We start from the raw sequence: 11,459 nt of genomic DNA, 5'->3' as shown, positions 1-11,459 counted from the left end.
AGATCCAACAGGCATTCAGGGATGGGCAATGCAGCGATCAGTACATCACAACCAAGATGCCTTCCCCAGGCACCACAACAGACCACATTTGAGAGGGCAGAGGGTGAATACAGGCAAAGGAGATAAGAGGAAGGTATGGAGGGTGAAAATGGCTCTCTTCTTATGGATGGGCAGATGGAAGGGAGGGAGGAGCGGCTCCTTAAGGAGCCTAGGGAAATATAATCTTGAGGAGCTGATGAGGGTCTCTGAAGAAGGAACCTGCTGGGAAGAAGCCAGACTAGGTTGCAGTGACCCAACCAAGTGAGCAAAGGAAAGGAAAGAGGAACCAGGGTGCCATAACCTCCTCCCCCTTCCTGGTCAGAGGCCCATCTAGGTTACTTTTGGGGTGCAGCAGACCCACCCAGGCACATACAGGGACTTACTCCCAGGTATGTATGTATAGGATTATAGTTCTTATGTGCCCCTGGGACTTCTTCACAGATAGTGGTATTCTGTAAAATGCCACAGTATATGGCTTGTATTGATCATTCCAATAATCAGCTCGCACATATCTGTAGCACCATAACTTTATTAAGAAAGGTTTTTAAAAAGTGTTTGGACATCCAAATGTTTAGAATTGGCCATAAGTTTATATAAAACACAGGTTACATATGAAACATAATTCAAATTAAAATATGAAGTTAAAAGTGGCAAGATTTATCCCAATTTCTTTATACAGTAATCTACAGAGTCTGTGTTGCAGCAAATACCACCATCTTTCCAAAAGTCGAAAGAAAATCATGTTAACAGGAAGCTATGAGCAATGTTATAATGTCCTGAAACAAAGACGCATGTCATGTACAGGTGCATTTTTACTTGACTCATACAATAATTATAGAAGAAAGCCTATTAAACACCGATTGTAAAAATTTCATTTCTTTGAGTCAAGTTTATATTCAGTTGCTGTTTAAAGTGCAAATTACATGTGCCATGTTCTCTTTAAAAGGCAGAGCCGATATTTGATATGCTGCCATGAATGGTTATAAAACTAACCAGAGGCACCGACAGCCTATTACAATCTCGAATTCAAATTTCTCTCTTCCTACCAGCCAAACATGTATTCCAAAGCTTTGGACACAATACTTTCATCTTTCCTTGGAGTTTGTCGGTCAGAAACAACCTACAAGAGACAAAGGCATGGGTAAGTAGAAGGTTTGCTCTTCTAAACATGAATTCCTTTTATTAAGATGACTCACACTTTCCTCATAGAGCCTTCCTTAGTACCTACCTGGTAGTCACTGGTTGATGCTTTATATGCTGTAGCTAGGGGTCTCATAGTTGAGATCCTTTGAGTACTTGAAGGCTGCACTGGTGTACCTAGTGTTTTCATTGGTGGTGTGAAGACTGAAGGAGAAGATGGTACAGAGCCTCTGTCTGTGCTTTCCATCACACTCTACAAATGGAAATAAACTATTTAACCCAGTTTTAAAATGAAAGTTGCCTGAACCCATGCACTTTAAGCACTTTTTTTAACCACATTAGTCTAATCACAGATTATGCATTCCCAATGAAGAGCAAATATACAAAAGTCTTTGCTGTGTATTATTACAAGACCTTGCCCAATTCTCTGGCTGCAGTAGTAAAGATAATCAAGAAGTTACTGTGAAGCCATACAAGCATACCACCAACTTTGGCCACAAATGAGGAAGAGAATGTGGCAACATTATGTGCAAACGAGGAAGAAAGAATGCGGCAACATTACACGCAACAATTAAATGAACTTAACACTCTTTATATAGTGGCCAGCACACACATACATACATTTATAGAATGAACTACATTTGACTAGAGGTGCACATTTGTTATCAAAACAGTATATATTCAGTATAAAATGTACATTTCAGTAACAGAGATATAAAATTTCCAGAAATTTTGAAGCCATGGAAAACTGTTTTGGGGGAAAATTGAAATAACAGGCAAGTTCTTTTCTATCAAGCCTAAACCTATTTTACTTCAGCATCATTTACATGCATCATTTACAACTCAGTTGGCATATAAGATTATACTAATTGGTTATGTATGTGCGTATAGCTATAAACTGTACAATCATTTGAAAAGTGAGGTTAAAAAGTTGACTGGTGTTGTCAAAAGATCAGTAGATGCAAGAGCACTAAGTTCTTCACCAAAGTAGAACAAAAAGTTACCAGAAGGCAGCAAGCAGCAAACAGGCAACCAATGCCCTATATGTTCTGCTCATGAAAATGGCAACATCCCAGGTGCACAAACACATCATGGATCTGAATGTTGTATTTCTGTCAACAGCAGGGGTCATCAAACTTTTTAGCATGAAGGTCACATTGTATATTTTACACATTTTCGTGGGCCAAAAAAAATCAGTTTTATGAACGAATGAAATTTGAATGAATGAATTTCACTTAGACAATTCAGAACAAAATATGACAAAGAAAAATGTCATGCTTAAACTGAGAAATGATATATAATGGGTAAAAATGTACAACATTAGCAAATGCTCAGACAAAAAGTTGGTGAGGCTCAGATAAAATCTTGTGGCCATAGCTTGGAGACAGAGCCATAGCTTGGTCTACAGTATGCATGTTAATCATCATAAAGTACCTGGCATTCTGAGAAAATAAAACTTTCTTTAGAATTTCATTCTGTCAAAAAAAATTTATCATAAATGTTTCCAATATTCCCCAAGTTTCCTATTTTTATCTGGGGGGAGGGGGTTGCCAAATTTTCTAGGCCTTCACATCTCTAGTAACAACATCAAGTAGTTTTAGTGTAAGATTCTAAAATGGAGAAATCAACAAAAAGGAAAAAAATCTACCCAGAAAGCTTATGATAAGATTATTTGACTATCACTATCATTTCAGAATGAAAGATACTTCGCAACACCATACTAAGAACTTCATTAATGTCAAACAACCACAGTTACCAGAAGTCCTCTTCATGATATCAATACTATCATGTATCAATACTATCAATACTAACAGCTTCTTTTTCTATTTAAGACAAAACCAATGCCAATGCTAACACATTTCTAAACAAAGGTTGCATCAGCTTAACCAAACCATTCCCTTATATGCCTCTAGAATATATTATATGAATTCCAACCAAAACATTATCCCACAGTTATAGTCACAATTCATCAACTCACTTTATCTATACAAGGTTTCACGCCAATCATGATTGATTCACCAAATATTCTTCCATCTTTACTTAAGGCTTTTCGGGCTTGCAATTTTGATTGGTAGCGAATATGCATCCAGTTTCCTGTGTTGGACATCTGTACAGGACAGGGCAGAGGAGGGTCAACATTTAAAGCCAAACTGAACACAATAGCCAATTACACAGCACGCACCCCCTTCCCAACTCACCACATGCTTCAATATGTTTCCATACTGTGCAAATTGTAGTAAGATATATGAAGCAGATGCTTGAGGAAATCTGAAAGAGCAATAGGAAAAATTCACAACATTTAGAGATCAGAAATTAAACACTCAATATTCAATCTGTTTTAGCTCCTAATATTAGGCCACTAACAGAGGTGCCGTAACTGCAGATCAGTAGTACCAAATATAAGTCACTAACTTTCTCCAGAGGCCTCTTGGTCTTGCTATTTATCCATCATCCCTGCATTTTAATCTCAAACCACAAGTAGTCTCCTTGACAAAGATGGTTAAGCAAGTCAGTCAGAAAATGTTCAAATCGACACACAACATGGTTTAACCCAGATACCAGAATACTGCAAATTAAGTATATATGCTTAACTGGAATTGAAGAGCAAAACAACATTTCAGCACACAACTGAAGCTAAATTAAGATAGCATACCCTAGTCCCTGAACATTTTGGTAAGCTCAGATTCATGCCTGAATGTGTATGTATCTTGATCTCTGGCATCAATCAACCTTCAGTCTTACAGATTTTTAAATCACACAGATCACCTACCCGAATACAGTTACCCAAGTGTCATCTAGCTGATCTTCTGATGTTAGGGCATCTCCTTGTGTAAAGAATGGATCTAACTGAGCTGGAGACATTGTCGTCTTCCTAGGTTGTGCAAGACTTGCTGGACTAAACACACTTGCACCTATCAAATTAAAAACATGCATCATTAAAATGTTACCAATTTAAACTGGGCCATCAAAGTTGAAACAGACTCAACATAAAGGTTGAGTATCCATTATCCAGACTGCTTGGGACAGGAAGGTATCTTATTCTGAAGGTGATTTCGGAATAAATGCATGAATATAATGAGAAATGCTTCCTTTTGCTCTTTTCACTGTTACCCTTACAAGTGTCTGCTTGACTCCACAGAGCAGAGAACTTACCGTATGTACCAGCACTGTGGGAATGAGCACAAGACATCTTACAGTCCACATTACAGAAAGTTTTTTTTAACGTCTTGGACAAAAACGATGGATTTCAGAATAGTCTAGATAAGGGGCAACCTACCTGTAGTAATACTTGGACCTACATAAAAGAATGCTCTCATTCATACTTATTAAGTTCATAAATATGTAAGAATTTTATGAAGGGAGGTGCTGAGGTGATGCACACTATTTTATTCTGTCCAGTATACCACAATATCTTATCCTAGAACAGAAATAGCATGCAAGTTTTACAGTAAATGTTCTACTAGGAACCTAGATGTTTGTGGTGTTAATTGAAACTGCGGACATGTGGCCCATGAGGTCCAAAAGCCTGACCACAGCCCACTCCCCTCACTTGAGAAGCTTTCCAGTCTCCCTGCTGCACCATCCCAGTTTCTCCTTTGTAGGAGGAGAAGCCAGGACAGTCTAGAAGGGAAATTGAAAAGCCCTGCAACGTCCACCTCTGCTCCTTGTGTTCCAAGCCTGCCAAATTACTTCAGCAGGCTCAGAACATGGAAACTGGCAGCAACACAAGGGTCACATAATCCCCTTATCAAGTTCCTGACTATATGTACATAAGAACAGCCCCACTGGATCAGGCCATAGGCCCATCTAGTCCAGCTTCCTGTATCTCACAGCGGCCCACCAGATGCCCCAGGGAGCACACCAGATAACAAGAGACCTCATCCTGGTGCCCTCCCTTGCATCTGGCATTCTGACATAACCCATTTCTAAAATCAGGAGGTTGTGTATACACATCATGGCTTGTACCCCGTAATGGATTTTTCCTCCAGAAACTTGTCCAATCCCCTTTTAAAGGCGTCCAGGCTAGACGCCATCACCACATCCTGTGGCAAGGAGTTCCACAGACCAACCACACGCTGAGTAAAGAAGTATTTTCTTTTGTCTGTTCTAACTCTCCCAACACTCAATTTTAGTGGATGTCCCCTGGTTCTGGTGTTATGTGAGAGTGTAAAGAGCATCTCCCTATCCACTCTGTCCATCCCCTGCATAATTTTGTATGACTCAATCATGTCCCCCCTCAGGCATGTACATTTTGCCACAACAGCTCCCACTGTGCTGGATGCAAGCTTCTATTCAGAAAGAGAGGTGGCAGGAGTTCTGAGAGCCAGAGAGAAGAAGAGTTCCAATTAAGTTTTCATTTCTAGACCAACCATACCAACAGTTTAAACTACAGCTTATGACAGAAAATATGTTCACCTGCAACAACTTCAAAATGCAAAAGGAGAATGCCAGAGAAATGCAGGCTATTCATTTCAGAATTTGACAATCTTTCAACTAGAAGTATTCATCATATCACAGGAAATGAATCTATCCATTCATAATTTGGGAGGCTTTCGCTTGAAAGGTGATATCCAAATAAATAAAATGTAAAATCAGCAAATATTTATTGCTTTCCTTGATGAGGAACACCTGACACATGTCCATGTATCTTTGAAAGAATAAATAATGAACAAAGATTTGAGTTCTCACAACAGCCATTTTTCTGCTAATTTCAGGCTAGAAACAGTCTGAGCAGGTCAGGAGTACACAATCATTACAGAAAACTTCTATTGCAAACCTCTAGGTTTACACATATAAATGACAATTTAGTTAGCGTGTGAAAACACTCTGAAGCAAAAAACATTTTATGAGAATGCCTTACTTGTTCCAGGAGTCACTGACATCATTCCAGCCATTGGACTCTGTGTTACAGAAAAGCCAGCCTGCCAAAAAATACAGTTATTACACAAATTGTGTTTTCAGAATCAGGAAAGCAGCTATTTCACAACTGTAATGGTAATATTTCTATAATACAACCAAATGGTAGAACAGCTGCACAGCTCAGGAACATGTATGTAACAATCCATTCCTACCTAAATCCCCATATGGCGATGCAGCAGTGCTAATGCAGACTACGCTGTATCCTGCAGGGGATTTTTAGCTACTTGAAGGTCTTCTCAGGATAAGAGGACATTTGTCCCCTCACCCCAGGGTAAGTCCCAACAGCTGCAACAGGTCAACTCAGACCTGCATCAGGGATACTGCTGACACATGTCTGCAATGATCTGTGCAGGCAGATCAGGCTCAGGATTCTTTCATTCACTTGACTTTCATTGCTTTGCTCCTTCAGATATTTTCAGTTATAACCACACTTCAAATTTTGTCTGTGTGCTTTTCCTCTTTTGTCAAATTTTATCCAACCTTCCCAACATTCTTATGCTTATTCTTCTTTTATTTCTCTTTATTTAGGTTTTGTACACATTCACATGTGTTATATAATTCTTTACATTTTTCACCAGCCAAAATAAATTTGCAAGCTAAATAAGGCTATGCTCCAACACTGATCCATGTTTGATTTTCATTCATGTTCTGGTCCCTAAACAGATGAAAGTGCAAGGTATTGCTGTATATATTTGCAAGATCACTTACAGGCCTTCTTGAAGTTAAGGGTGTTGATCCAAGACCTGGGCTAGCTACTTCATCATATATACTTCTAACTGGTGGAGCACCACCTTTATCTTTGTGTGTTGGAACTACTGGCTGTGGAGGAGATCCACCTAAATGAAATATAGGACAATATTAAAACTCATTAATGTATTATCAGTGACCTTATCATACCAACCTAGGTCTGAATGTCTTGCAAAATGAGGCTTGCGTAAAAAAGGAGAGCATAGTTTTATTCAGATATGCAATACTCCATTAATATAATCATTAATTACATGTTAAAGTCTAATCTCTCTTACAATTTTAGACGGAGAGCAACTAAAGGCAAAGCAGCTTGGCTTCGACAGTCACCATAAAGGGTAGGAACACTGAGATAAAGTATGACAAAAATGTACAGGTAAAGTAACAGACTAGATAGAATTAATTATTTAAGCAAAGCACTTCGAGCATGCCACGTGTTCCTCAATTCGTATTTAGTCATACTTCATGTTTCTTCTTTATTTTTCAACCTCAATTCTTTGGTATACAAGTCACTTGCTCAAAGTCACCAATTTGTCTATCAAGTACTGAATTCAATTTAAGCTTCCAAAGTTCAGGTTCACACTATGAAAAAGTAACACTGGTTTGCCCATTCTAGAGATCTAAAAAGGAGTTCGGCTGGAACAACACACAAGCAAAGAAGTTTGGTTCTTAGGAGATTTATAGAGAGATTAAACAAATTCGTCACTGAGTGTGAGGAGCCAAGCACTCCTGAAACTAGCTTGCAACCCACTGTGGGTCCTGACCCACAGTTTGAGAAACACTGTTTATATAGTTGGACATTTACATTTCTCATCAGATAAAATAAATTTACTAGCTAAATGAGGGTATGCTTTGACATCCATCCATTTTTTAATTTCATCGAGGCTCTGGTCCCTAACCAGACGAAAGTGCAAGGTATTGCTGTACCCACAATTTATTGTGAGTAAAGTCTATGTTGCACGTAACCCTTCTAACGTTAATCATAACTAAATACAATGTATTAATTAAAAAACCTTTCATGTTTACATAAACTATTATCTTTGCCATTTTTTCAAAAATCACAATAAATTAAAAATGTGCATAATCTGAAAAAATTAGCATACTATGGCAATATGCATAGCGTAACTATTCCGTGCTAAAAGCTATGCCAGATTCCGTGCTAAAAGCTATGCCTTTTTGCATCAAGAAAGAATGTCATTTAAACATTGAAACAGAGTTCATGAACAGATATGACTCTTTTGTTAATGGACAAGTTATAGAGCATCTTTACTGCATTTGATGCAGCACAAACCGGAGTGCATCAAACATAGTTCAAAAATGTATGCAAAAGGCAAAGTCTTAAGTTCTAGTTGACAATGAAGCTATACTCAACTTCTAATACATTAAATGAGCTATATTCGCTACAGATGTGCCACTATACACATATTGTATCTTTCCTGAAAGGATGCTCCTGTCTTTCAGCAAGAATAAGAAATGGAAATATGGTCCATGCTGGAAGTCTGATGTTGAGAATTAAAATGCATAAATTAAACATAAATAACTTGACTGGAGTTTCTTTTAAAAGTAATACAAGATCATCTAAACATATAGTGTTTCAAAAATCTGCTCTTCATTGCAGAAAGCATGCCAAATAAACCGCTATAAATGCAATCTGCAATCTGCCAATATCAGCATGTTAGACAGCTGAATGTATCTAAACAAACAAAAACCAAATTATTTTTCAGCAATCCTTTTAATATCCTTTTAAGAGCCTTTTGAGGGCTCTTTTCGACCTGCTGACATAGAATAGCATAAGTTGGATAAAATGCAAATCAGCACTCCACTGGTCTCAGACTCTTGGGAGCAAAGTTATAGTCTATCACAGTAGTCCTGTGATATTGCCATAGCAAGATGGGAAGATATCCCAGCTCTTAACAAAGTTGGCCTAAACAGACACTCTCCCCCATTCCCAAATGCTAGAGTTTCAGCTCAAAACTAACTTACCACCAAGCAGTGGAGACCTCATTTCCATTACACCAACTGAAGGACCACTTAAAGAGCGAGGCTGTGGTGTCACTGGAGTTGGTAAGTCGCCCATCAAAAAACCAGGCAGGAACTGAGCACCACCACCTGGTTTCGGAGAGGTAGGAGAACCCAGAGTCATTGGCTCTGCACCTGTATCAGGAAGTGTTTTCACGTAAGAATTGGATTCACTTATCACAGGGCAAAAAGAGGAGCACATGAGCCAGGCCCTCATACGCTTTCAGAAAACACCACTGAGGTGAAGTAAAGCTACTAAAGCATTTAAGTAGCTTACACATTAAGTCCACAGGCCAAAGGATGAATTCAGAACAAGAAGGGTACACACTTCTCTTAAAGGAGAAAAACTCCTTACAGATAAAGGCATCCTGTTTTTAATCCTGTGAGGCCATTTAGACTGACATATAATGTCTGGCCCAAGACTCCACAGTGGTCTTGTGGACCCAGCATGGATTTGACCCGAAACCCCTGGGGTCCAAGTTCAGCTCTGTTCACCCCACTCTGCTGACTCGTAAGCAAATCAGAAAAGAAACAAACACGGCCCAGCCAAATCAAGGCCATAGAGTAGCTGCGTGCGTGAGTGAAAGAGCTCAGCGTGTGCACCTGTATGCGCGTGAGAACTGTGTGTGTGAGAGAGCTGTGTGTCTGCATGAGAACTGTGTGTGTGATAGAGCTGTGTCCATGTAAGAACTATGCGTGCATGAGGAGTGTGTGTGTGTGAGTGAGAGAGAGCTGTATGTTTGTGTGAGAGAACTCCCTGTGTGTGAGTGCATGAGAGAGAACTCTCACTCTCTCTCATATGTTCAGGAACTCAGTGTGTGTGCATATGTGTGTTTGTACATGACAGAGAGAGAACTCTGTACATGTGTGTGCACATGTGAGAAAGGTGTGTGCGCATGTGCATGACAGAACTTTGTACGTGTGTGTACGTACAGGACCTACCTAGCCCAACAGGTCTGCCCACAGGGACCACGTCCCGACCAGGAGTCGCTGGGGGCGTCTGCGCGCGCCTGAGGCTGTCGTGGGCTTTCATTCGCTCCCTCCCCCAGTTCGAGCGAGAGCCACGACTGTGAACCGGAGCCTTAACTCAGCGAGAGTCCAGCCCCCCAGAGTCGACAGTCTCCGCGTTCCAGTCCCGTGTGACGTCACCGACCTCAACACCTGCAGGAAGTCTCCGGCTCGCGCAGGGGCGGAGCCCTCTGGAACGGCTGGTCGTCCCCTCCCCCTGGTTAGCCGCGCGGACGGCTGTTGAACCGCCAACGCCACGGGGGCCGTTGAATCGGTCCGAGCCCCGTAAGAAGCCCCACTGCCCGCCCCCCCCCCCCCCCCGTAAGAAGCCAAGAGCAGCCAGCGCGCTCTGAAGGACCCACCCACAGACGCCGAGGAGGGCGGCAGCGGCAGCTCCATACTGAAGGCAGCCATGGGACCCGCTCAGTCCACGAAGCGCGCGCGCGGAGCCGGCCCTGCCCTCACGACACGCTTTCAAATAGAGCGGAAGTGCCGCTCCTGGCGCGCGGGGCGTGCGGGACACGTCACTTACTCTAGGGAGACGCTCCCCGTTGGACCATAGAGAGCAGAGCGGTGCCGTCTAGGGTTTAGTCTCTATGGTTTCTTCTTTCTGGAGGTCGGCCGAATGTTCCCCACTTGGCCTGCAGACTGAATTTCCGGGTTCTGTTTGTGGGTGTGGCCTGTGGGGGGTCACAGGTGGACACAGCCTCCCTTCTATCCTGGCAGGCTGCAGTCCTAAGCACACTTTCCTGAGAGTAAGTCCCATTGAACTAAATAGGACTTACTTCTCAGTAGACGTGGCTAGGATTGTGTTGCAGCCTGCTATGGCCCAGTGCTCTGCAAGTGTGCTCAGGAGCCTCGCTGTGTTCAGTGGGGCCTGCTCCCCAGAAAGTTGTTAGGACTGCAGCTTGAGAGTCCTGTTCTATGCATGATGCAGTCCTTACTCTGATGGAAGTCCTGGGATAGTCAATGCCATGGGGATAAGCGTGGGTAGGCTTGCAACCTGGCAGCCCACTCCTCTGCATGTCTACTCAGAAGTAGGTCCCATTAGAGTCAATGGGGCTTACTCCCAGGAAAGTGTGGAGAGCACTGGGCTATTACAGCACAGTCCTAAAGCCGATGGGTGCAGCAGTGCCAAAACAGCCACCACTGTGGCACCGTCAAGGCCGCCCGAGGTCTCCTTGGGGAAAGGAGACATTCATCCGCTTTCCCCCAGGGAAAGCTCTGGGCCTCACAATGGGGCTTCTCAGCTCTGCGCTAGCTATTTTGCAGCCACAGACTTGAGAGACTCCGTGTCGGGCCTTCTGGTCCACAACAGAGTCTGTGATTCAGCAGGACAGAGCTCCACCAGTTGCACCCCTACCTCAGAAGAGAAACCTGCTGTGGAACACCTTCTCCCCCTGCTGTGGAACACCTGCCCCCACCCCAGAGGTCTGCAGCCCAGAGCTCCAGGCGGTGTCCAACCAGTGCTGGGCAGCCTGGCACTCACTCTGCACAGGGTGTTGCAGACGTGCCTTAAACTCTTGGCAGTTTAAAGCCCAATCCTATGCAGTTTTCCAGTGCTGGTGTAGTTGTGCCACTGGGGTGTG

General features: G+C 42.2%; 1 protein-coding gene across 2 annotated transcripts; it reads right to left on the bottom strand.

The window, feature by feature from the left end:
• Positions 1 to 562: 562 nt before the first annotated feature.
• Positions 563 to 10,349, bottom strand: NUP35 (nucleoporin 35). 2 transcript variants are annotated; one of them, XM_066635243.1, is made up of 9 exons: positions 10,233 to 10,349; positions 8,827 to 8,997; positions 6,808 to 6,935; positions 6,041 to 6,101; positions 3,950 to 4,091; positions 3,378 to 3,447; positions 3,158 to 3,286; positions 1,268 to 1,432; positions 563 to 1,159 (listed from the first exon to the last, which is right to left on the bottom strand). In XM_066635243.1, the coding sequence occupies exons 1-9, from the start codon at positions 10,282 to 10,284 to the stop codon at positions 1,082 to 1,084; spliced, it is 996 nt and encodes a 331-aa protein (XP_066491340.1). In that variant the 5' UTR covers positions 10,285 to 10,349; the 3' UTR covers positions 563 to 1,081. The 2 variants fall into 2 exon arrangements, with proteins under 2 accessions (XP_066491340.1, XP_066491331.1); XM_066635234.1 differs by lacking the exon at positions 10,233 to 10,349 and adding an exon at positions 9,805 to 9,862.
• Positions 10,350 to 11,459: the final 1,110 nt, after the last annotated feature.

This window comes from Tiliqua scincoides, chromosome 1 (genome assembly GCF_035046505.1).
Source record: "Tiliqua scincoides isolate rTilSci1 chromosome 1, rTilSci1.hap2, whole genome shotgun sequence".
In the NCBI taxonomy this organism is placed as follows: domain Eukaryota; kingdom Metazoa; phylum Chordata; class Lepidosauria; order Squamata; family Scincidae; genus Tiliqua; species Tiliqua scincoides.
Note: the sequence above shows the minus strand (reverse complement) of the source record. Positions and strands in the feature narration are given on the sequence as shown.